Source organism: Hypanus sabinus, chromosome 1 (genome assembly GCF_030144855.1).
Source record: "Hypanus sabinus isolate sHypSab1 chromosome 1, sHypSab1.hap1, whole genome shotgun sequence".
Lineage (NCBI taxonomy): Eukaryota > Metazoa > Chordata > Chondrichthyes > Myliobatiformes > Dasyatidae > Hypanus > Hypanus sabinus.
In genome coordinates, this window is record NC_082706.1 from 102,852,249 (window position 1) to 102,879,618 (window position 27,370).

The 27,370-nt window shown below is 41.3% G+C and overlaps 1 protein-coding gene across 2 annotated transcripts in view; it reads left to right on the plus strand.

Moving 5' to 3' along the window:
- Nucleotides 1–27,370, plus strand: part of mrpl13 (mitochondrial ribosomal protein L13) — a 110,444-nt gene that overhangs the window by 40,522 nt on the left and 42,552 nt on the right. For both annotated transcript variants that reach the window (XM_059973117.1, XM_059973107.1), the window contains exons 3-5: nt 4,007–4,100; nt 4,441–4,501; nt 23,053–23,139. In XM_059973117.1, the coding sequence (XP_059829100.1) occupies nt 4,007–4,100; nt 4,441–4,501; nt 23,053–23,139 (242 nt within the window). The remainder of the gene's footprint in view (nt 1–4,006; nt 4,101–4,440; nt 4,502–23,052; nt 23,140–27,370) is intronic.

The following is a 27,370-nucleotide window of genomic DNA, read 5'->3' on the forward strand; positions in this document are numbered from 1 at the left end:
ATGGCTGAGATTTACTTACACTTGTTTCTTCATCCAAAGCCCTGTTATAGTATTCCCCATTGCTTTGCTATTCACTTAGTACTATATTCAACACTCTGAACAATTGAGATCACTGTCTCTATTGCTACTTTGAGGGCAGCTGTGCATTGTGCTCTACAATATGTTTGCCACCTGGAGTCAAGCCTGGTATAATATCTTGGTTCTTTTGATTGTAACAAGAAATGCACTTTAAGAAACTGAAAGCCAAGTTATAAGAACTATAAGATTAAGTGTGAACACAGCAGGCCAGGCAACATCTATAAGGAGTAGCACTGTCGACGTTTCGGGCCGAGACCCTTCATCAGGACTAACCGAAAGGAAAGATAGTAAGAGATTTGAAAGTAGTGGGGGGAGGGGGAATGCGAAATGATAGGAGAAGACTGGAGGGGGTGGGATGAAGCTAAGAGCTGGAAAGGTGATTGGCGAACGTGATACAGAGCTGGAGAAGGGAAAGGATCATGGGACGGGAGGCCTCGGGAGAAAGAAGGTGGGGGGGAAGCACCAGAGGGAGATGGAGAACAGACAAACAACTAAATATGTCAGGGATGGGGTAAGAAGGGGAGGAGGGGCATAAACGGAAGTTAGAGAAGTCAATTTTCATGCAATCAGGTCGGAGGCTACCCAGCCGGTATATAAGGTGTTGTTCCTCCAACCTGAGTTTGGATTCATTTTGGCAATAGAGGAGGCCATGGATAGACATATCAGAATGGGAATGGGACGTGGAATTAAAATGTGTGGCCACTGGGTGATCCTGCTTTTTCTGGCGGACTGAGCATAGGTGTTCAGCGAAACGGTCTCCCAGTCTGTCTCAGGTCTCACCAATATATAAAAGGCCACACCAGGAGCACCGGATGCAGTATACCACACCAGCCGACTCACAGGTGAAGTGTCGCCTCACCTGGAAGGACTGTCTGGGGCCCTAAATGGTGGTGAGGGAGGAAGTGTATGTGAAGCTAGATTTGTCATTGTCAAAATTTGCTTTTACTGAAATATACCGTAATATGCTGACACTAGAATGTAAATGTTAAACTGTGGTTAAAAGCAAAATTTGAAACCTTGCCATATTAGGCTGATCTTTTCAGTTAGTCCTCAAACAACTGTCTATTTCAGCATTCTGTGTTTGCTTACAAAAACAACTTTGACAAATCTGTCTCTGCAACTACAAGGACTTTTTCCCTTTAAAATTTCAGTCATCCTCTGTTAGAGGAGGTTCTGTTTAACCATGTTTCTCAGATTGTGATGAAATGCAAGACTTTAGCCTGATTGAGGGTTGTTGTTCAGCTGACATGGACATGATGGCTTGACTTTGCCATAAATTCCTAGGTTTGCTATTTATTCTTTTCATTTTTTGGAACTTACAAACTGTCAAGTGGTGTTTGAATTTGCTGCTGACATTCTTTCACTGTTTAGTAAATATTTTTGACATTTGAAAAATTGTAGTCTGACTCTTTCGATGGTAGCAGTTGCAATAAATTTGAAATAAAGTAAATGTTTTTTTTCTCCATGACACTAGCTAGCTGCTAAGTTAGTCATTTACAATTTGCAGCATGATGTTGATCTGAGTGAATTTGAAGAGGAAAATGTCATTGACTAGGTTTCCTTTTTGAGAATTTCTACCCTAGCAGCATCAAGTTTAAGTCATCAATTTCTTGAGTGGGGTGGGGGGGGGGGCCAGTGTGAGGTTGACAGAAAAGTTCATCATGGTATCGTCACAGGTAGAGTTGAATATGAAGTAGGTCCACCCTGTGGCTGAGGTTACACCACACTGAGCACACCACATACAATATAAAGTAAGTAGCTTAGCTGAGGCCCTCCCTGCGTCAATGGCAGTTGGTGCTTTCTCTTTATTCCCCATCTTAAAGCAAGTCACCCAAATCTCTTCCATGAAGGATGAACACGGCATTATCAGGTCCTAACCTAATTTGAATGGACACAGATTTTCACATCTACATATTCAGAGAGGTCAGTTTCACTCTCTCACTGTAAATACAACCTATCGCTGATGCTAATCAGTTTTTATTTTTTTCCATAGAAATTATAGGGAAAATGGTGTTGTACGTCTGGAACCAGTGATGACAAACTGAGGTACTGGCTAGATGGCTTCAGTCTGGGTGAAATGTTGGGATACTGCCTTCAGTGGTCCATTATTTTCAGTTCATACAAATGTCCTGAGCTCAGGTATAGGAAGCAATGGTATAAACTTTTCCTCTAAAACAAATTATAGCTCTAACAGCTTACAGAGTTGTGCAGCATGGAAATAGGTCATTCAGCTGACTGAGTTGGCTATCTGTGTTAATTCCATTATGAAAGGTTCATTTATTATCAAAGTATGTATGCAGTATACAATTCTGAGGGTCTTTAGCTGGTTCCGCTCAGTCCACTTAGCTTCTGTCCACTTAGCTTCTGTGATAGTCAGTATCTCAGGAGAAAGCTAAGTTTGATCATTACTCTCTCTGCATAAGATGGATGTCAGTTTTCACCTTTAGCCATCAAAGGCCCCCATCATCCAAGCCAGGCCATCTTCTTGCAGCTACCATCTGTCAGAAGGTACAGAAGCCTGAATTCCCACACAACTTGGATCAAGAATACCTACTTCACATCAACTATTTGGTTCTTGAAACAACCAGCGCAACTCTAACCACCTTATCTGATAACACTATGACCACTTTGATACTTGGTATTATAAAATACTTTGTTTTATTTTTGGTTTAATTGTGTTGTTTCTAGTAATAATTGTGCATAACTTAAGTTTAGTTTTTGTGTTTCTTATGAGTGCTGCTTATTTGATGCCATGTGCCTGTAATGCTGCTACAAGTAAGTTTTTCATTACACCTGTGCAAACATGTAATTGTGCATATGACAATAAACTCAACTTTCACTTTGATGGTGGTGGTATTTTTAGAGCATTATTAGATTGCTGAGGTGTTTAAAACACCATGAAAGTTAATACAAATTCTAATGAATGATCACCATCCTAAGATAATAACTCTTTTTCCAGCCTTTTCTGCTTTTATATTGGTTTCTTGGGTTAGGAAATAAAAGCATTGAATATATAATCTAAGGGATCAGGCTTGTACTTTCTTGAATTACTGGTTAGGTCTCAGCAGGACTATGCATAAATTTGTGCCTTGCTGCCTTCCGCTGCTGTCAACTTCTATAATTTGTTTGCTGTTGAATTTTCTGATACCCAACACTTAAGTTTTTCCTTGAGCATACAGCAAACTGGGAACAGTAAAAGCTTCGATGGTGACTGCTCTCTGAAAACTGCTAGAGTTCAGCTCAAAATGCTGAAAAGTTATATTTTTGTTCTAATTTATAGGTACTTCAAATGCCAAAGAAAATTAAAAATTGAGTTCATCTTACAGTGCTGCAGCCTGCTGTAATATTTTCATATCCACATATTTTTTCATTTAATCATGCTGAAGAGGATTTTTTAAAGTTTTCAAAATGTACCTTTTTGTATAATTCTTCTTGCAGGAAGTCTTTTTTTTAGCAGTTAATTGCTATTCTGACTTGTTTCACTGAAAAGCAATAGCAATTAGTAATTAATGAGGGTACTGTATATGAATGATTTATACTTAAATGGTTTTGATCCATTGCAAATTATTAAATGACCAGGTTCCTTACCGATTTAATTTGTAGCAAGGCATAGAAAAATACAAACTGGTGCTCAGAATCTAGGTGGAGCAAATCTTATACAGATAGGGTATAGGAACATTCCAGTGCCAACTCCTTTTCAACCTATGTGAGTCTTTATATTGGTTTAGCTTTGAAAATCCTTTAATATGCCCACAGCTGCTTTTGCTCTGACTGGTCCATGAATGCTACCTTATTATTCATTTTTTGCACTACTTTTATATTTTTGTAAATGTCATTTTGCTGCCATTTACTCTGTTGTGTGTGTGTGCAGACATGACTAATTAGATGTCAATTTCCACCAAATTAACTCTATGAATTTCCTTTCCAGGTGACTGTGGTGACCATGTTGTGGTGATAAATACAAGACACATTGCATTCTCTGGAAATAAGTGGGAACAGAAGGTGTATTCCTCTCACAGTGGGTGAGTCGCAAATAGATTAACAGTTCTATTTGATTACGTTGCTGAATTGTTTAGAAGTCTAAGTAATTCCCTCCCTATTGGAATCCTCCTGCAAACTTCAAACCCAAAGTACATTCTTTTTCACCACCTGATTTCTCTTCCCCGATTTTCCTCCTTATCTTTTGAATCTTTGTAGTATCTGATTTATCACGAGGACACAAGTGGTTGATATAAACCAATGGCAGTATGTCAAATACAAGAAAGTTGAAACAATATCTGTAAAATCATCAGAAATATTTCAGACTTTTTGGTACAGAAAGGTAAGAATGCAAACTGTTGAAACATTCAATTTTAATTTCAGTTATCCTGGTGGATTTAAGCAAGTGACTGCTACCCAACTGCACCTGAAGGATCCCACTGCAGTAAGTACATGGATCTTTCAAAACTACATTTTGTGTTTGGATAGGCTATAAAGTACCACATTACATCTTCAGTAATTCAAGGAAGTTGAAGTCATACCAGCAAAATCTTGTTTTTACATGGAGATTTGTAACCAAGCAAGTGATGCATACAGTATATAGTATAATTTGGAGGGAAAAAATTGTTTGGAGAACAATAAAGATCCCAGATCTCGAACCAACTTTGGCCCAGGATTTATGTTCAGCAAGATGTTCACCCAAGTCCTCAATCAACACTGGCAGCAAAATTTGAGTAGGTTTTAGGGCATTGATTTTTTTTTAACCTCTTCTTTCACCAATACTGTAAATCTGCATCCGTCATTCAGTTTGTATCGCTATTGCATGATACTGAAAAAGAAAACCCAAAAGTGATGCAGCCACAGTGCAGATAAAACGTTAGAGTTCTAATTGTAGATCTATAGAAAGACCCATCAAATTAAGAGTAAATCATATGGCTCCAGGTCTGTGCTGCCATTTAATAAGATCATGACTGATGTTAATTGTATTCCTTAATTCTGCATTACCATTTATCCCAATAACCCTTCATCCTGTTGCTTATGAATACCTATCTACTTATGCATTAACAATATTCAAAGACCCTTCAGGAAGAAAGTTCCAAACACTCATGCTGCTGAAAGATGTTACCTCAGTTCTATATTCAATAAATGAGCTTATTTTAAACAGTTCTAGATTCTCAAAGAGTAAGTATCTTGTCTGCACCAGCCTGACAGTACCTCTCAGGGTTTTGTATTAGGTCCTCACCCAGTCTTCTAAAGTCCAAGTGAGACTAGTCCAGCTTACCCAAACTCTCATCCCATAACCTGCCCATTCAAGGAAGAGTCCAGTTTTATGCTAAGCCTTTCTAATTGGGAGAATTCCAGACTGCTCTGTGCCTTGTATTGAGTGCACATTTAAATGATTCAGATATGGTGAGCATTCTGGATTTGGACGAAATGAAACTAGTCACCATTCTTCCTCCTGACTGTGTCGTGGTTTTTCATTTCTCACAAACGACCAGGAGACGCAGGAGATTCTTCAAGAAGTTTTAAACTTTAATTTGCAAACCAAAGCTGAGACAGTCAGTGAGCTAGTCGCTGATTGCCCACTGATCTTTGTGCATAGCAGTTTTATAGCAATCTTCTTAGCTTAGTTGCATTAACATAACCAATCACTCTACAACTACTTATCATCAATATATTACCTTCTGACCTGCCACTATTATCTTTACCCAATCAGTCAAATTATGTCCCAGTTCACATCTTGGGCCACGTGCTCCCTTGTTCCTGGCCATGGTTATCTCTCAGTTAGCCTCCCTTAACATTCCATTGCCTGTTTTTATCATCCTGTCTGCCACCGTTATCTTTTCATAAGCCACTCCATTTCATAATATATGGAGTACATTTCAGCTACGTACATTTCTGCTAATAATACAGAGGTTCTTAAATGCCATAGCACATACCTAAGAATACAATGTATCTAGTAAATCAATAAATGCATAGTAAATACTCAGTAGTCGTGGTTATATAGTGAATGCCGCGAATGCCATTCTTCAATATATTTTCCAATAGTCCCCTCTTTGAGACCCACAGGGTCTCACACAGAGGGAGAAGACTAAGAGTCCGTGCACAAAAGCCGAAATAAAGTCCAGTTTTTACTTCCAAACCTTGGGTCAAACTATAATTTCCCATGCCTGGAACTCAAAGTATTCTTTGCATCTCCCTCGGCTGCTGAGCCAAAAACCTGTCCCTTCGTATCTGAGACAGGAGAAAAGACTCGTGAGCCTTTACAGCCTATTTTCCACATCATCAGCTCCCTTCGGTTCAGCTTGAGTGTCGTGCAGACTGTAACAATACATCATCGGTGCTGTTTCTTGTTTCGGGCTTGACTCAACAATTTCCAGGAGCATCGAAAATCATCTTGCTGCCACCCGCAATACAAGAGACTTGAGACATGGAAGAAAACAGCACAGAATAATCACACAGCTCAACAGTACAATACCTATAGTTATTGCTATTTTAGTCAGCCATGCTCCCCATCCCCCTAATTTGCTGTCTAACCAGTCAAACAACTGATGTCCAAACCCTGCATTCTGTCTGACTTCCTTCTTTAAGTTCTTCAGTTTGTTCATTGCTCTAGTGAACGATCCCTCTGGGCTAGTATTGTTAGGTATGAAAGTGCAACACTGCTCCCCGAACATTACACACATACACACCCTTTCTCTGCCAATAACCAATCTGCTACCTGCCTGTTCTGCCACGCCATTCTACTAGTTGCATCTAGCTGATGCCCTAAGGCCTCCAGCACATCATCAGTGTATTTAATGAATCTCTGTTGATTGTAATATATGTAATTTATCCACTCAACATTTTTGCTAATCCCTATTACAGGTATGAGTGCTTCCCAGCCTGCAGCAATCTCATTCCTTGCCTTAAATTCGTTAGGTATACCTCTTGGTTGCCCTATATTGTCAATCCGAACATATTTTCATATTTTCTGCATTTTCGTAGTAGTGTCTGCTGCTCAGAGATGTCAGTGTTGAACTGTACTTCAGGGGATACTATAACTTCTTGAAGTAACATAACATGCGTACACGTTCCTGCCCAATCGAGGGGAAGCGTGAATCTCAGATCTCCCTCCTTTCCACACAGCCACCAGGTGGCTGCTAAGGGGATGGTCTGGGCGTCCAATGCATCTTCGGGTGGAGGGGAACCTATTATGTGTCTTCTACCAGGGTTTACTTCCCACATCTGAGTGCAGTTGCCTCTGAAATGGCCCACCGGACGAGCGCCCGCCCACGTGAAGCATTCATAACTCAAATGATCCTGCGTTATAAGCTGTTCCAGTGTAGGTGTCTGGCTTCTTTTATTTATAGCCCATGGTCTGCTGTAATTGCATTCAGAGGCAAGCTTGCTTTGATTAAACTGCGAGGAAGCCTGATATAGCATACACCAATAGGGGCACATTGGTGCATTGTTCATACAATTTCAATAGCAGGGATCTGCTTTAAAGTAAACCCTCATGTAACAAACCCTAACCGGACCTGGACACCATCATTCGCATCGTTCCCTGGGCTCTCTTCGCCACCGCATGCAAGTGGAGGAGTTATAAGGCATGGGAACTACATGCTGTGCGGGGCTTGCTCTTGAGCACAGGTAACAATTCTGTCTCTTCTTCGTCCCTGCCATATAATTTGCCCATTGGTACCATGTGTTATTTTGCCATGGTAGGGAAGTGAGCGTGGTGCTTCTCTTACTTCGTCCTTTCAAACTTTGTGGCGTTTCAGCAGTCCCATGCCATATCTGCCAAGTTGATGGTTTCCAGATCTGCACAGGAGTGTGTGGGTGTGTCATCCCACGGGGCGAGACTGGTTGTGCCCAAGCTGTCCCCATTATCTGAAGGAGTATTACTATCCACAACCTCATCCTCAAGGTCATCAGGCCTATCAAAGATTTCCCTTACTAACTGATCAAACTCTTGTGTTGCAGTGTCGGCTCCTTGTTCCTCTTGTCTGCCCTCTGTTACCTCCTCACCACTTACCTCAGGCTCCACACCTGGCGCTACCTGTGGGACTGCTCTAGTGCAGTGATTGAGATGGTACCAGGTGGAGCGTCCTTCTACTTGAACCGCAGTGGGTGATGCCTTGGTTACCATAAAGGGTCCTTCCCTTCTTGGTTCATTCCACCTTCTTCAAAACGCTCGAACGTAGATCTGGTCTCCTGGTTTGATTGGTCCTTCCCCTTGGATGGTCTTCGGCTCTTTCTGTTTTTCCTGTGCATAGATAGACTTACGTATTATAGTTAGCTGCTGCATGTATTGTCTTAGCTCTATTTCCAATTGTTTCAGACTAGGACCTTTATATGGTCCTCTCCTTTGGGACACTGGCATGGGTCTTCCAGTTAGCATTTCATGTGGTGTCAAACACGTTACTCGATTAGTCTGCATGCAGTAACTCATTAATGCTAACGGCAGTGCATCAACCCAGTTGAGTCTAGTCTCTGCACAAATTTTGTTCAGTTTGGCTTTTAGGGTGCCATTAATTCTTTTCACCATGCCCTGTGGCTGTGGGTGGTACACACATCCAAATCCTTGTTTTATTCTCAGTGCTTGTAGTACTAACTTGACCACTTTTTGGATGAAAGCCGAACCATTATCTGAGCTAACCTCTGTAGGTATCCCAAATTTTGGGATCACTTCGTTTGTCAGAAATTTCACCACCGTTCCTGCCCCTTGATCTTTTGAGGGCACTGCCTCTACCCATCTGCTAAATCTGTCAATTGCTACCAACATGTATCTTTTCCCTCGTACTGTCTTTATCACATCTACGTAATCGATCACCAGTTGTTTAAATGGTCCTTCAGGTACGGGTACGTAACCTATTGGGGTTGTAATTCCTTTCCAAACATTATTTTGTGCACACACCTCGCATTCTGACAAAACATGGTCTACTGACGCTTGTGAGTAAGGTGACCAAAAACCGTCCTTTATTTTCCTTATCACTTCCCTCTTGCACAATGATCCACCCCATGCGCCTCTGAAATCAGAATAGTTAGCAAAGGGGTGGGTGCTGCCAGTAAACCGTCCTCTGTGCTCCACAGGCCTTCTGGGTTCTGCTTGGCCCCCCTTCATCTCCACGTTGTTTGCTCTGCCAAAGTTGCCTTACCTTGTATTTCAATTAGGTCCTCTACCTCCGGTTCCGGCTCTAGGCTTACCTGGGGTGCAATATCAGCCAATGTACATCCAGACGCTTCCCTAGCCGCTTCATCCACGGCTTGATTCCCCTTTGTTATTACATCATTCCCTTACTTATATGCCTGGCATTTCACTATAGCCAGTGCTTAGGGTTTCATCAGTGCTTTTATTCAGTCTGAAATCTGCTGACAATGCTGTATGGGATCTCCATTACTTTTCTTAAAACCTCTCTGTTTCCACACTGCCCCAAACAAATGACATACTCCATGGGCATATGCCAAATCAGTATAAATCTCTGTCTTCTCACCTTCCATCATTTCATATACTGCCGTCAGGGCTTTGAGTTCCACTAGTTGGGCGGAGCACGGTTCCATGCTGATGATCTTGAAGCTCACCTGATCCTGCTGTACTACTGAGAATCCTGCATGATTCCCATCGTAATCCCTATAACACGAACCATCTATGAACAAGACCTTTTTATCCTCGACATCTAGTGGTTCTGACTGTAAATCTGCTCTTAACTTGGCAAATGCCACTGTTTTCCCGACACAATCATGGGGTTCTCCTTCATAGCCTAAAGGGTCATAATCAGCTATGTTGCTGGTGGTGCATCTCTGTATAGTTATATCTGGAAATGACAACAGCATCTGATATGCTGCTATCCTGGCTGGTGTCAGCACAGATTTCCCTCTGTCTAGTAATTTTGCTGCCTTGTGGTGTGTGTACAGAGTCACAGGATAACCCATGGTTATGGGAGATGCCTTCTCATATGCATAGTATAATGCGGCTAGTCCCTGATAGCAGGGGGGGGGTATCCCTGAGCCACCTCATCCAGTTTCTCACTGTAGTATGCTATCGGCTGCTTTGCTTTTCCAGTGCCTGTCTCTTGTGTCAGAACCACTGTAACATACCCTTCCTGTTGGTTAGACACATACAGATGGAAGACTTTCTCATAGTCAGGCATAGCTACTGCTGGGGCTGACTGCAGCTCCCGTTTAATAGTATTGAAAGCTGTTTCTGCCTCTTCATTCCACTGTAGGTTACTCTTCAAACTTGTATGTCCCGCCTCCTTCATTAATTTCCTTAATGGTGTTATGATCTTAGCATATTCCTCAATCCAGTCTGAACTGTATCCAGTCATTCCCAGAAAAGTCATCATCTGCCCTACAGTCTGGGGTTTAGGAGCTTTAGTTATTACCTCAATGTGCTCCGGTGCTATCGCTTTCACTCTCCTAGATATAACCCTACCTAAGTATTCTACCTGTTGCCTGCAAAATTGCAGCTTTTTTCTCGACACGACGTGTGCCAGTCTCTCTAAAATGACTATGGTATCCTGTTCACACTGTTCCTCACTCTCGGAGCAATCCAACAAGTCATCCACGTACTGTATCAGTGTGCTTCTCAATGACATGCCTTCCAGGCCTGCTTTCAGCACCTGATTAAAAATATGTTGCGAATGCTTAAATCCTTGTGGCATTCTTGTATATGTGTACTGGCTGCCTCTGTAGGTAAACGCAAATAAGCACTGACACTGATCGGCCAGGGGAATGCTGAAGAAAGCTGAACGCAAGTCAACCACTGAAAAGTGGCTTGCTTCCGAGGCACATTAGTCAAAAGCATGTGGAGTTTGGGAACCACTGCTGGCCAGTCTCCCACTACCTCATTTACCGCTCGTAAGTCATGCACCAGTCTCCACTTAGATTTGTCTGCTTTCAAAACAGGCAACAACGGGGTATTGCATGGGCTGTTTGTCCTCTTAAGTACTCCTGCTTCCAGCAGTCCCTGTATTGTTAGTGCTCTTCCCCCTTCTGCTTCTGGTCTCAGGATATTGTGGTCTCCTGGGAAGGATTGCTCCCGTTTTCAGCCTTATTTCCACCGGACTGGCTGTTTTTATTCTCCCTACATCTATGTCATGTTTTGACCACAGACTAGATGGTAGCTCTTTCAGCCTGTCACCTCTCTGCTGTCCTCTCCCTTTTCCCAACAATAGCATATGTGGTTGAAGAGTTACTTCGACTTCTTTTATGATTCCTGTCATATCTACATCTACCATTATTTTAATGTAGTCATTGTCTCCTGATACCCATACCTTCGGCATAACTCTCCGCCAAACTGTTACGGTTCCTGCGTGCTTCAATAAAGGTCCTAGGTCTTTAGACTGGTGTCCCTCATTTACCAGCAGTGTTATGTGAGGCACCACTCCCGGTATCCTATACCACCTTTCCAGAAAAGCATTCCATTTAACTTGCAGAGCTGCCCCTTGCTTTCCAACTATTATAGCTTCTCCTTTTAGATGCTGCCGTGTATCTGCCTCCCTGTGCCATCTCTACTCTAACTCCCTATTCTGAGTTTCATCAAAGATCACTGTGCAGTGTAACTCAGACTTGGGCGTCACAGCCTTGGATAATATAGCCTGCACGCCCTTCTTACATTTTTCCCAGGTTTCCCATATCTGATTTTCTATGTCTCCTATCCAAAAAACATTGGCTTCCTTGTCTTCCCGCACTAGTAATTGAGCATCTGCTCTTTCCATGCTCAGCCCATGTCTAGTGCATTCTAGTTTCAATTCCAGTCCTAACAGGGCATCTCTGCCTAGTAGATTAATCGGGGTTCCTTTGGATACTAGTACTGGCAGAACTATTCCCTTACTGCCCATCTGCAACCGTACTGGAGCTGTACATTGCGTCAATTGAGTTTTCCCCGAGAACCCTATAGTCTTAATGAATTTTCCTGACATGGGAAGGTGAAGGGCATACTGCGGCTGTACACAAGTGTATGTGGCTCCAGCATCCATCATCATTGGTGTCAATTGCCCTTCTAACATAACCTGAACAATGGGTTCCTCTTCCGCCTCCCTTGTTATCATCAGGTAATGTCCCTTCCCACCTGGGTCCTCGGGGCACCCCTAGTATCTTGCATAGGGGTTCGCGGGTCCTGTGGGGGCTGGACCTTGGCTAAACTGTGGTCCTCTTCTCGTTGGCTCCTGCTGGTACGCAGTGGGCCATGGTTTAAAGGGACATTCTTTTCTCACATGTCCAGGCTGTCCACATCCCCAACACAATCTCTCTATCTCTCTTTCCCCGTTTCTTCACTAGCCCTCTCTATCCATAACTCTTCTGCCCCCCACCTTGGGACTTCCAGTCCTGTCTGGGCTGTTGCTCAAATTTACTCTGTCCCTGATAGGGCATCTGTGGAAATGTTCGTCCAAAGATATTTATTATTGGCATGGGGTTTTCTGGCCCTTGTCTGAGAGTATGACCTCCATACACTGGTGCATCATTCATTTCAACGGTTGTGCTCAAATCAGCTGTTGGTGGCAGCATCTTCTTGCCTTTTTCTTTTTCCTTTTTAAGCTCTTCAAGCTGCATTTGTATCAACTTTCTTTGCACCTCTTCCTGCTGCTCAGTCAACTTTCGCTTATCTTTCCAATATTTTTCAACCGCATGCACTACGTGGTCTCTGAATTCCTGTAAAGTCATTGACATCAGTCCAACCACTTCTTCAAGTTTAGATTTAACTTGCGGAGACATTGCGTCCACAACGGTAGTTCGAAACAGCGAGGTCATAAAGGGGTTGCCTTCCACTTCTTGCTCAGTCTTCAGTCTCCACCTTTTCAATTGATTTTCTACATGGGCTGCTGGATTCTCAGTGTCTCCCAGTGGATCCTCTTTCAAGGCTTTGGGTGGGTAAAGCTTTCTGAGGGCCTACCATACCCTCTGCCTCACTGTTAAACCCATCTCCATCAGTCTTTGGGCAGTTCGCATTCCGTAAGCCAGCCACTTCCATCAGCTCTTTAAGCTTGGAGGTTTCCATCAACCTTATCAGCAGTGCCTTCAAATCTCCCATAGCCAATACCGTAGTTTCCTCTTCAAAAGCTCTAATCCATTTCCCTGCTCCCTCCTGCAAACTGGGAAGAGTATTTTTCAGCCCTTCCAGGTCCAGGGATCCCCAAGGGGTATACTGTACTTGTCCTGATCCTTTTACTGGCAACGGCAGCATTCCTTTTTCTCCGTCCCACATAACCCAACTTTCCTCCCCACCTGACTCCTCATCTATTTTTAATCCTGTTTCTACTGGCTGCCACTTAAACCTTTCTGGGGTATTCTTTTTCCTTTGCATCTTCATTCCCCTAGTCCCCTCCTCCATTTCTAATAGCTGCCTTTCCATTCTCTCTTGTGCTTCTTCAAAGCTCTTGTCTCCTACCTTCTCCCCACTTCCTCTTGAATCACTCAGCTCTTTCTTTCTCAATGAGTCACTTTCCCTTCTAGCCTGTTCATTTCTACGGTATAACAGGTACTCCTCATAATCCCTTTTCTCTTTCAAGTACTGTATCCTTTCAACCTCTTTTTCCATTTCTCTTTTTTCCTGTTCCATCCTTGTCCTTTCTGCCTGTATCTCCTTCCATAGCGCCTCTCTGTCCCTTTCATATTTCCCTCTTTCCTCCTTGTATTTTGTTCTTTCCTCCTCACTATCCCAAACTTGTACTTATCCTTGCATATTTACTGTACCTGATATCATGGGGCACTGCTTAGGGGTTCCCAGCTCGTAATAGGGAGGGGATCTTTCTACTTCTTTCAAGTCCGGGTATGGGGCTGAAGCCAGGTCCCTGTTGAGCTTCTCCTCTCCCCTACCAGACTGTTTTTCCTGTTCCTTAGTGTCTTCTATTAATATCCTCCCTGTCTTTCTCAACCTCTCTCCCTCCATCCTGAAAAGTTTCAGTACCTCTATCTCCTGTTTTCTCTTTTTCTCCCTTTTCTTGGACCTGTCATTTGGTTTGTGATTTTTAATGAGCGCTTCCATCTCCTCACACAAACTCACATTAAATGTTCCTTCTTTTGGCCATTTCGCAACCAGATTTTTGGTTCTTTTCTCCCATTTTTCTGAAGTTTCTGCGATCTCATCTTGACTTACTGGGAATTTCTTGCACAGTATTTCTACTGCCGTTCCCTTCTCTTCTGCCATGTTGTTCTCCTCTTTTTCCCTTTTTTCTTAGATATTTTCAGAATCTCACAACTCAACTACTTTTCTTATCCTATCTCTGTGCCTAGCCCTATATTTTATCTTACCAGCGTTTAAGCAATTTATTAACCTCTCCTTGCCTTCTATTTCATTCTGCCTGTGTAGACCCCAACCTAGGGCAGTATCCACAGAACTTTCTTCTTGTACCTCGTCTATTCAGACCCTTACATCACTTAAGGCGTATCCATGAGGCTTTGCTCTTCTTCCTTTTCTCTCCCTGCCCGTTCAGACCTTCGTTTCATGCGAAGCGGTATCCACAGGGACTTACCAACACCATGTGGAATTTTTCTTTACTTAACTTCTTATTACCTTATTCGTACTCACCCCCACTGCAGTGCTTCTTGATCAATCCTCTGAGCCTCCTGTTAACCCCCAATTCTGCCAGATTCTTTGGATCAGAGAGACCCTTCAGCAGTTGCTACACACCTCTGAGTCCCCGAGGCCCCCCAAAACCAACAGAATTTTAGTCCAAATTGTCGCGAAAAGCGCTTACCTTTTTTGGGTGCACCCGTAATTCTGTTAGCTCTGTGAGGGCTCCCGAGAGACCGGGAAGCGGCCCCAACCTGCCGTATCCTTCCTTACGGGTCTCTTTCCGACCCTGCTAGCTGCACCAATTGTGTCGTGGTTTTTCGTTTCTCACAAATGACCAGGAAACGCAGGAGGTTCTTCAAGAAGTTTTAAGCTTTAATTTGCAAACCAAAGCTGAGACAGTCAGTGAGCTAGTCGCTGAGTGCCCACCGATCTTTGTACATAGCATTTTTATAGCAATCTTCTTATCTTAGTTGCATTAACATAACCAATCACTCTACAACTACTTATCATCAATATATCACCTTCTGACCTGCCACTATTATCTTTACCCAATCAGTCAAATTATGTCCCAGTTCACATCTTGGGCCACGTGCTCCCTTGTTCCTGGCCATGGTTATCTCTCAGTTAGCCTCCCTTAACATTCCATTGCCTGTTTTTATCATCCTGTCTGCCACTGTTATCTTTTCATAAGCCACTCCATTTTATAATATATGGAGTACATTTCAGCTACGTACATTTCTGCTAATAATACACAGATGTTCTTAAATGCCATAGTAAATACTCATTAGTCATGGTTAGATAGTGAATGCCGCTAATGCCATTCTTCAATATATTTTCCAATAACTGCAGTTCAGTGATTTCATTCATGTTCAAACCTGGCTTGCATGGATCCGGAAGGACAGGAGATTGGCTAGGGTGTGGGCTCTCACAAGGCCAAATTACCTGCCTGTGCTCACTTTCGGGTGTCAAGAATGCCACTAAGGCATGATGTATTGAAGAGACATCAGTGCCTATTGGTGAATTGAACTTGTACTCTTCTGAGACCAAGCAGAGAGTGGAAAACTACCCAAAGAAATTAGTTAGTCCATTGAAAGAACTTCCATGCTATCTTGGAATTGAAAAGGATAGAAGCTGCAACTCACTGTATCATCCTCAGTGAAACTACATCAGTGTCAGCTGGCATATTCAGGCTACATCCACACTACGCCGGATAAATCCGTAACCAAAGCTTTTTCTCTTCGTTTTTACCCTCCGTCCATACTAAAATGGCGTTTTCGTCTCCTGAAACTGGAGCTTTTCAAAAACGCTTCCAGGGTGGGTAATTTTGAAAACGCTGCTCGGGCAGATCAGTGTGGACGTGTAACCAGAGACTTTTGAAAACGTTGTCAGACGGCAGCGCGTTATTTCATTGTTTTCTTGAATGCAACCTAACAATTTCAGAACAGACGGCAACAAGACTGAAGCCAGAAGAGTTAGAAATGTACTCAGCAAATACTTTGACCCATAACTTGTTGAATAAATAAGTATACTGTACTCACTTTGCCATTTTCTGTCCTTGCTCGTATGAAGGTGGTGTACCTATTTATGCAAATACTTCCCTGACAGTAGATGTGCAACAGCTTAATGTAACAGTGTGTGGAAATACAAGATAACACTGATGAAGACATGTTTTATACATTTAACAAGGTGCTTTATTAATGCAACAGAGTTAGTCAGTTTTTCAATGTTCGTCGTCAACTGGGTCAATCTGTCCATGAACTCCCTGTTGGTTGCTGCCGTATGCTCCAGTATTTGTGTTTTTTTAGTTTTAAGTTCTCCTGCGGGAGAGCCAACAGCTGTCCGTCGTTTTAAGTTTTTCTAGTCTGTAACTACACAAATGCACAATTTTACGGCGAGATTCAACACCAAACATGTCGCTTGTTTTCACTAAATGTGTCCTGCGCATGCGCAGCAGGAGGAAATTCGCCAAAATCTCCGTTTCAGTGTGGATAAAGATATTTTCAAAAACGCATAGTGTGGACGCCTATTGTTTTTACGTGAAACCGGTGTTTTCAAAATTATCTGGTCTAGTGTGGATGTAGCCTCAGTTACTTCAATCCCTTTACTTCACATGCAGTAATTTGCATTCCTTTGAAATCCATCTTCCTAATAATCAGTCTGTGCACCTGGAAGTTAAAGCCACTTGCTTTCTAGTTTAATTTGGAACTGGACACTTGGGTGTGCTATTTCTACACATTTTGCTGGGTCACAAAGGACAGGATATAGATTGTGTGAGCATCCTATCCTCCACATTCTTTTCTCATATTTAAGATTCTTTTCTGTTAGTGAACCATTTGCAGGTTGGCAGATAATGTGCTACATCATTCAGATTTGTCCCATGTGTAAAACAAAAAGCTCTTGTGTCTACTACTGTCTGTCACAAACTAAAAGCATCCCACATCGATTCATATCCAAAGAGGTTCATTTAAAGCATTGCTCTGCATTCTTTCATTGCTACACTGAAATATAAGCTCATAAAAAGTTATATAGTATTCTCATTACCTTACCAGAACAGATTTCTTATCGCTGACTTTATACTGTATGACATTGTGCTGATATTGGTTTATTATTATCACAATTACTGAAAAACTTGTCTTGTGTGCCATTTATACAGATATCGAAGTCAGAATAAGGTGTAACAGCTGGGAGGAAGCTAACAGGTTGACAATAATGTGTGAGGTCATAATGAAGTTGATAATGTGGTCGAGAGTCCATCTTATTGTGCTAGAAAACCAGGGTAGAAGCTGTTCTTGAGCCTGTTGGTAGGTGCCTTCAGGCTTTTGTATTTTCTACCCAGTCAGAGAGGGAAGAAGAAAGAGTGTCTGGCAATGCAAAATTACTATAAATGAAAAAAATAAATAGTGCAAGAAAGGACTAACAAGAACCGTTTGTGGACCTTTCAAAAAGCCGATGGTGTAGTTAAATCAAATAGCTAAAAGCATATAAAATTGGCTTTAATAGCTTGAATTATTGAATATAATTTTCTACTCATAAACAACTCTATTAATAGGGTCTCTTTGGTTTCTGTTCCATATTTGAAATTCACAAAGTGACCAGTTTTCGAGCACTGCATTTGGACTTGCTCCAGAGACAGATTTGCTTTGGACATCCTATTTATAGGTTTTGGAAACATACTGAGGATGATAACATATCAGTAAGGCAGATATCATTTGCCACCCAAAAATGTTTCTTTATTTTGCACTCCATAATTTTGCTATATATATATATATAGAGACTTATTTGCCATTGTCAATGCCAGACCTGTTTATTGTTGAACAATACTTTTTGTAAATTGCCTCATGCTTGCACTCATGTAGTGCTGTGGGATGTTTATAAGTGTTGAGTTCAGTTATAGTTTCAATGACCGTAGAGAAATGTTTCTCAGTGAAGTGGAGAGGAGTCTGGATCACTGTAGGCTGCACTCAACATAAACTGATCAAAGTAGCCCTAATACAAAAAGGAATGTTTTAGTTGATCATAGTAGTGAAGTACTTCAGTCTGTAGATACTAACTCTTAGCTGTTGACATCATAGCTGCCTCTAGTGTAGGACCTCAGTCAGGAAAACTTTATCTGCCTTGAGCTGAGAGTGACCCAGGGGAATTGTATCCTCTTGTTACACAAATGAGAAATGAGGAGGAGCCCCAAATGTGCTTCTTTGACTCTGCCAATGAATCTGTAGTTAATGTCATGACTTCTTTTGCAACATAACTTTTGCCAGTGGCACAGCACTACTTACACCCAAGGCCATTGAGTGGATTCCAGTTTAACATACAAGTGATGATCAAGTGGCCACTCACAAGAAGAATTACCCATTAAGGACACGGATCCAAGTGGATTAGCTATTCTGAGAAATCATGTCTTTTGCATTATCATTGTCTTCAGTATTTGATCAAACTTTCATAATGTGCATTAAATTTGCAGAAGATTGAGTGTTAAATTCACAATTCAAACTACCCAGTGACAAAGCATTTGTAAATAATCCCACAATATGTGCTATAACAACAAAGCAATTCGAATAATGAGAATTTTTAACATTTTAGCTTCTTATTTCCATATTGTAACAAGTTTCTTAGGTAAATGGCTATTTAATCAATTGATATAGGTAATTGTCAGAGTTGCGATCCAATGCTGTGTTAAGGCACTGTGAAAACATGATGCCATGTAAGGACAAGTCCTATTGGCAACAGTGCTGATTAATTTAGTCCACCATTAAACTAAGCTAGAGAGATTTTTATTTTATTTTTACGTATAAACATGGTTAATCAGAAAAAAGTATTGATAATAATACTGAAATTCATAGTGACTTTTAATAATCAAAATAAAAGTGAACTCCCTTCTTAGCAAACAACGTTAAAATGTTAACCTATAAAAGAATTCTTGCAAATGAGAACTTGAAGCAGAAGTGCTGATGTTAATTTCTCACTATATCTATGGAAGTTTATTTCTGTTTGTTGTAATTGTCCTTAGGGGACTAGGATGCATGCAATAATTTAATGCTTCTTGTCCTGTAGCAAGTTGACTTCAATTGGATAACATTTGTGTCAATAGTTTCTCCTATAGTTGGCACTGATGTTCCATAAAGCTTCCAAAGTTTATAAGGATGAAATTGTTTTATAATTAATGATTTATAATATTTTAGTTATTTCAATTTTTCTGCAAAATAATATATTCTCCTTCCTTTTAATACAAGGTTTTTTTTAACATGCAGGATGGGAATGCTTAGACACTTACAGTCAACATACAGTGTATGAAGAGAGGGGTTGGTGAATATCTCGGGTCTAGACCAATCTTCTTAAAATAAAAGGGAAACTTGTGGAATAACATGTGGTTTGATCTCTCCACAGTTGCACTCTGACCTCCTAAGTGATATTGTCAATTTCTGTTAGTTTCTCACTCATTTCATTCTTTGACAAAATGCTATAAATATCAAAATGTTTACTTAGTCAGCCCTTATCCAGTTATTAATGATGTTTCTTTTTAGTTTTTTATTCAAATAATCTAGTTGTGCACATTCCCATCTTTGTTCTTCCTCCACCCCTACAGCAGCCCACTCTTACTATTTCTAATATTATTTCAGCTGAAAGTGCTTCTGACTATATGTTAGTGCTTCATTCATTTCCAAAGAGTTTTATTTTACACTTGAAGTATTTGAACCTTTCTAGCTTATGATACTTTAATGAGGAGTTGGGAGAAAGAAAAATAAAGTTGTTAAATTAGCAAATTAACTTTTAAATTTCAGGGCGTGTTGGATGGGTAGCATTTCAATTCAAAGTGTGTTTATTATGCACAAGTACAATGAGATACAGTGCAACGTAAAGCTTGCTAGTGGCGTCACAGGCATTTGAACCCATGGTGTTGATTCAGGGTGATCACATTGACCTTCTAATCACAGTGATTGGAATATGACATATTGTTGATATAATATAGAACAGTTCAGCACTGGAGCAGTCTGTTTGTTCCATCAGGTCTATGCTGACTAGGCCAGTCTGCCTGATCCCTTCTGCCTGTCCATGAATCATATCCATCCCCCCCCCCCCCCCCACCCTGTATATTCATGTGCCTCACCTCTTAAAATGCCTCTGTTGTATTTGCCTCCAGCACCACCCCTGGCACCACCTAGCTCAAGGACAGCTTCTACCTCTTTGTTAAAGGACTATTGAATTGCTCTCTATGTGATAAAATGGATTCTTGATCTCACAATCTACCTTGTTATAACCCTGCACCTTATTGTTCACCTGCGCTGCACTTTCTCTCGAGTTGTTTCACTTTATTCTGCATCTGTTATTGTTTTACCTTGTACTACCTCAGTGAACTGTGTAAAGAATTGATTTGTATGACCAATGTGCAAGACAAGCTTTTCACTGTATCTCAGTACATGAGACAATAATAAACCAATTTCAATTCCAACTCTGTGTAAACAAAATTGTGCTCCACACATATCCATTAATCTTACCCTCATTTTAAATGCATGACCCAGGAAACAGAGTCTGGCTGACTACCCTGTGTATGCTTGCCCAATCACTATCACCATTCATTCGTTTGTTATGTGCCATGCCATATCACCATGGTCTTTCCATAACCATGACTGTTCTTGGCAAACTTTTCTTCAGAAATGGTTTGCCATTGCTTTCTTCTGGGCTGGTGACTCCAGCCATTATCAATACTCTTTAGAGATTGTTAGTGGTCACATAACCAGGCCTTATATGCACCAGCTGCTCATGTGACCATCCACCACCTGCTTCCGTGGCTTCACGTGACCCTGTTGGGGGAGTTAGGCAGGTGCTACACCTTGCCCACGGGTGACCCGCAGGCTAACGAAGGGAAGGAGTGCCTTACACTTCCTTTGTTAGAGTCGTCTCTCCATCTGGTCACCGGCACTCCTCAACCCAAACACTGCCCTCTCCCCCACCATCCGTCCCTGGCTTCCCATGACCACCACCTGCTTCCCAAACAGTCATTACACACCCCACCATGTACCCCTCCCTCCCATTCCCACCCCCCACAATATTATAGCGCACTACAGCAGGTTGCACTCAATAAGTGGCTGTAGTCCTACCCCTACTACCAGTCCTGACACACCTAACCCACAAGTTCCACCCACTCGTATGCTGCAATCCTTGACCATCCCCCACCCCCTGCCCCCTTTATTTGTTCCTCACCCACTGTCACCCAGCACACACTCCAAGCCTCAGCACAACCCCCAACCACCTCAAAATCTTGATGTCCTCTCCCAGACCACCACTACCATCACCACATCTGCTCTTGCAGATTTATTACTCTTTGTTTCTCGTCCCCAGATCCGATCCTCACGCCTACACCCCTCACCTCCAGTCCTAGTCTAACACTCAATATGTAACCCTCCCTCCATCATTACGCAGACATCTCACCCCTGTCAGTCCCCTCACCCACTGTAACACTGCTCTTCTACGTTCTTACCCCAGTCTCAGTCCCTTTCCCATGTTGCATTGGTCCCGACCCATCCCCATCATTACTCAGTTTTCCCACACCGCAGGTTCACCCCTGCCATTGCTCACGCCATACACCTTTTTCCACACCCTCTGATCTCACACCTACACCGCCTCAACGCCCCCATCCTAGTCCATAACCCTTCCCCTCTGATGTGGTCATCCTTCTGTCCTGTTTGCTCTTTCCATGTCAGTGCCATTACTCAGATTTCTCATCTAGTCCCTCCTTACATCACAGTTTTTCCACCCAGCTGGTCTGCGCACAAGTACATTTTCTTGGAAACATGAGCTTAAATCTAGGTCTCATTTTTATGAGTAATAACCATCCCAAGAAAGATATTTTTTGTTATTGCTTGAAAGATTCTTGTGTTTATAATGTAACAAGTTATCAGGAATTGTCTTAACCCAGTTCCTTTGACTTAATAAGTACACCAAACACTTGGCAAATGGCTAACAGGAGTATTATCAAAAAGAATTTTACTTCAGATTATGCAAGGAAATATTGAAGCAGTTGAGCAAATTCTTGTAAAAGATATTAAGTGGTGCCTTAAAAGCAGAAAGAGAGGCTAGTGTTTAGGAATGGGATTCCATACTTTAGAGCTAGGCAACTGAAGGAAAGACTGGCAGTGCAGAGTGATGCATATCAGAATTGCTTATAAGGCCAGAACTGGAGAATTAGACAATGGGATGTCCAACAGAATGAGTTTGCAGAGATAGCGAGGGGCAAGGCCATGGAAGGATTTGAAAATAGAAATGAGAATTTTAAATCTGGGGCATTGTTTGATGTTCACCCAGTATGGGTCAGCTGAAGGATGAATTGGACTTAGTCTATGATGGGATTCAAACAGCAGGTTCTTGGGTGAACCTTAATGTTCCAGAGAATGGAGCCCTGAAGGCCATATAATAAACCCTTCAATAGTGAAATTTAATTGTAATAAAGGTACTAATGAGGTCTGAACTGCAAATTAGTTAAAGTTATGTCCAGAGTCCAGCAACATTATGAACCTGAAATGAAGGTTGTGTGAGTGAGAGCATTAAACAATTGATGAAGGTGTGTGATCACTGCAAGTTCCTTACTATTTGATACTTAAGGCAGGAAAATAATCAGAAATTTTACTGAAGCATCCCATCACAACTTTTTATGTTGTATGTAAAGGAAAATGTCTTTTCCTTTACACTTCCCTGTTTGGAAGCAATATTATTGCCACTTTTTAGTTCCTGAAAACTGTTTTAATCTTGGTAAGGCCAAAGAGCCTGTTTTCATGCTGTATAGCTCTATATCTATGACTATGACTATAATATCTGCAAAAGTGATGCAAAGATAAGTCAGACTTTACAATGTATTGCATCTTAATTCAAGTTCAAGTTATTGGTGTTCATCTGAGAGATGTGTGAAACATTTACCTCTGAAAATAATTTACAATTAAGATGTAATTTTTCCATTTTGATTAATCTGAAAGTGTACAGTTAATAATGTGCTTATGTTACAGATTGTAAAACTGGCTATCTATGGTATGCTGCCAAAGAATTTACATCGAAGAACCATGATGCAAAGGTTACATCTCTTCGCAGATGAGGTAAGTGTAACAAAGGTCAATTTTACATTCTCACCTAAACACTCAAATTCTGGTGGTTATGTTTTCTCTTGCAAGCCCTCCAGGAAGCAAAATGACGACTGTAGTCCCGCTATAAAATGAGTTGTCATGTCTACTGAGCTGGCTGTTCTGAACAAAATGACTAATTATGACATTTTTACAAGCTTCTTTGTTTAAAAATCCAGCTGCAGTATCTTTAGCCTTGTCTTCCCATTTATTCCATTTATATTGTAGCCCTGGTTTCACTGGCACTGCTGATGTAAACTAAGCAGAGTTGCCTCCTTCTGAGGGCCATATGGTGCTGGCAGCAAGCATAAGGGAGCATTATTTCTCTGGTCTCAGGAGGCACACTTCTGATATCAAATATGTACCCAGTTGAGTGGAATTGCTTTACCATCATTTTAGTCATACTTGAATTACTAAGGTTTTTCAAGTGCTTTTATCATTGTTCCTCTGCTCTAAGCTGGGATGGCAGTATTCATATGGGCATCATTTTAATTTTAAATGGAGGTGGCTACACAACATTTAAGTGGTTCAGTGCCATGAGGATACTGTTACCATGTGAACTGGAGATTCTCATTTCTATTGAGAACTGAGCCTCAGTCAGTAGCATCAGGGGTTCCCAACCGAGGGTCCACAAACCCCTTGCTTAATGGTATTGATCCATGGCATAAAAAGGTTCGGAGGCCCTGATCTAAAGACTTTGTGTGTTGGCCCACTCACTGTGCTTCCATGTGAAACAGATGGAAGTAACTATTTGTGTTCATTTGAGTGGAGCAATAAGAATGTCTAAAGTAAATAGAGAAATGATTGTTCGTCATTTTCTTGATTATAGTCCAGGATATTGGACATATTTTGTGCAATCATCCTTGTAAAGAAAAAAGAATTGTAATTGAAAACATTCACAAATGTCCTTCACTGAAAAGCAACTTCAGAATTTAATAGATCTAGGTAGGAAGGCAGAGGGGGCAGCATTGCTCTGTTGGTAAAAAATCAGATCAAGTCATTAGAAAAAGATGACATAGCATCAAAGGGTGTTGAATCGTTGTGGATAGAGCTAAGGAACTGCAAGGATGTCACCTGCAAATTACAACAGGAGCTGGAAACTGCATGCCAAAGGGGCAATGTTACAGTAGTCATGGGGGACTTCAGTATGCAGGTAGATTGGGAAAATGGTTGGCGCTGGATTCCAAGAGGGGCAATTTCCAGAGTGGCTTTTTAGAGCAGCTCATGGTTGAGCCCACTAGAGGATCAGCTATTCTGGATTGGCTCTTGTGCAATGAACCAGAGTTGATTAGAGAGCTTAAGGTAAAAGAACCGTTAGGGGAAAGTGATCGCAGTATGATCAAATTCACCCTGAAATTTGAGAAGGAAAAGCTAAAGTCAGATGTATCAGTATTACAGTGGAGTAAATGGAATTACAGAGGCATGAGAGAGGATCTGGCCAGAATTGATTGGAAATGAACACTGGCAGGAATGACAGCAGAGCAGCAATGGCTAAAGTTTCTGGAAGCAATTCAGAAGGCACAGGATATATACAACCCAAAGAGGAAGAAGTATTCTAAAGGAAAGATGACGCAACCATGGCTAACAAGAGAAGTCAAAGCCGACATAAAACCAATGAGAGGGCATATGATAGAGCAAACATTAGTGAGAAGATAGATGATTGGGAAGATATTAAAAAACAACAGAAGGCAACTAAAAAAGTCATAAAGATGGTAAAGGTGGAAGACAAAAGGAAGTTAGCCAATTATTTTACAGAGAATACCAAAAGTTTCTTGGATATTGGACCACTGGACAACAATGCTGGAGAGGTAGTCATGGGAGACAATAAAATAGTGGGCATATTTTGCATCAATCTTCACTGTGGAAGACACTAGCAGTTTGGTGGAAGTTCCAGGTATCAGGGAGCGTGAAGTTACCATAACTAGAGAAAAGGTTCTTGGGAAACTGAAAGATCTGAAAGTAGGTAAGTCACCTGGACAAGATTGTGTACACCCCAGAGTTTTGAAAGAAGTGGCTAAAGAGATTGTGAAGGCATTAGTAATGATCCTTCAAGAATCACTATATTCTGGAATGGTTCTGGAAGACTGGAAAATTACAAATGTCACTCCACTTTTCAAGAAGGCAGAGAGGCAGAAGTAAGGAAACTATAGGCCAGTTAGTCTGACCTCAGCTGTTGAGAAGGTGTTGGACTCGATTATTAAGGATGAGGTCTCGGGTTATTTGGAAGCACCTGATAGAATAGGTCACAGTCGGTGTGGTTTCCTCAAGGGAAAATCTTGCCTGACAAATTTGTTGGAATTCTTTAAAGAAATAACAAGCAAGATAGACAAAGGAAAGTCAGTTGATGTTGTGTACTTGGATTTTCAGAAGGTATTTGACAAGGTGCCACTCGTGAGGCTGCTTAAAAAGCTACAAGCCCATGGTATTACAGAAAGGATTCTAGCATGAATAAAGCAGTGGCTAATTGGCAAGAGGCATAGAGTAGTAACAAAGGGAGCCTTTTTCTGGCTGGCTGCTGGTGACCAGTGGTGTTCCAGATGGGTCTGTGTTAGGACCGATTCTTTTTACATTATATGTTAATGATTTGTATGACAGAATTGATGGCTTTGTTGCAAAGTTTGCAGATGATATGAAGGCAAGTGGAGGGGCAGGTAGTAGAGAGGCTTAGACAGATTAAGAGAATGGGCAAAGAAATGGCAAATGAAATACAATATCAGGAAGTGTATGGTCATGCACTTCAGTAGAAGGAATGAAAGGTTGGACTATTTTCTAAATGGAGAGAAACTATAAAAAACTGAGGCACAAAGGGACTTGGGAGGCCGTGTGCAGGATTCCTTGAAGGTTCATTTGCAGGTTGACTCTATGGTGAGGAAGGAAAGTGAGATGTAAGCATTCATTTCAAGAGGACTAGAGTATAAAAGCAAGGATGAAATGTTGAGACTTTATAGAGCATTGGTGAGGCCTCACTTGGAAAACTCAATGTTGATACGAAAATATGTTTTTAGCATTGACCCCAGAGCCATGGTCTTTGGAGCACATTCATGCATTCTTAGCAAAGTCCGGTTGTTTTTTTAAAATGAAAACATTTATGCTGGGTTGTAGGAACAGGGACTAATACAGAGTGGTAATTCTCTATCGCACTGTACCATTCTGTGCATGCGCTTAATGAGGTGTGTTGTGTATTGAGAGCAGTTTGAATCTTGCAGTGGTGAGGCTGAATGACATTTTGCCTGATTTTGTTTTTATGTGAAGGCTGATGTTGTCATTTGATTTAGTGGTTGATGTTAAGTTCATGATATCACGACCTTGAGGGTTGGATCTTGGAGGGTATCCAGCCATTCCTCAATGCCAACAAACGCAACACATCATTGAAACTTTCCACTGAACTTTATACATTAAATAACATGCATAATGGGTATGTAAGTACAGTGTTCCAACATGCAGAGCTATTTGTTGTGGTATAAGTGACTTGATAAGTCAAAGACCTGCACTCCAAAGAGTTATCATGAAAGTGTGTCAGTGTTCATAAATAAAGTAATTAGAGTACAGTGTACATATGCAGTACCTAAATTACAGTCATACTCTGCTAAGTATTTATTTAATTAGGCTCCTTTTCTGTTCTTCACTCAACATCATTAGGCTTCCTGGTTGAACAACTTTGACAGTTAACTGTCAAAAGTCTGGTGCACAAATCCAGAGTAACATAGAAACATAGAAAACCTACAGCAGAATACAGGCCTTTTGGCCTACAATCCTGTGCCGAACATGTACTTACTTGAGAAATTACTAGGGTTACCCATAGCCCTCTAATTTTCTAAGTTCCACGTACCATAACTAGTAGTTCGTAAACTATACTTAGATACCCTGGGCTGCGAATACATTTGCACTGGTGAGCAGAAATAATAACAATTAGAAAACAGGTATTTCTTAAATGTAGTATTTCAGGAGAAATAGCCTTCAAATCAAAGCTAATGTAAAACCTGTCCACAAGCCACTGTTGGCTTGCAGTAAAATTCCCAAGAAATGAAAAGCTTTCAAGGACGATGCATCTCTGAGGAAAAGTGGGTGGATTTACAATTGTCACTTTGGAGGAAAAAAAAGTCGTGCTAAATAAATGAAGATTTAAATCAATGTAGCTGTTGGGTGAAGACAACTTGAGACTCACCAGGCATTGAAATGCATGTCAGCACATAGCTGTCTAGTTAGT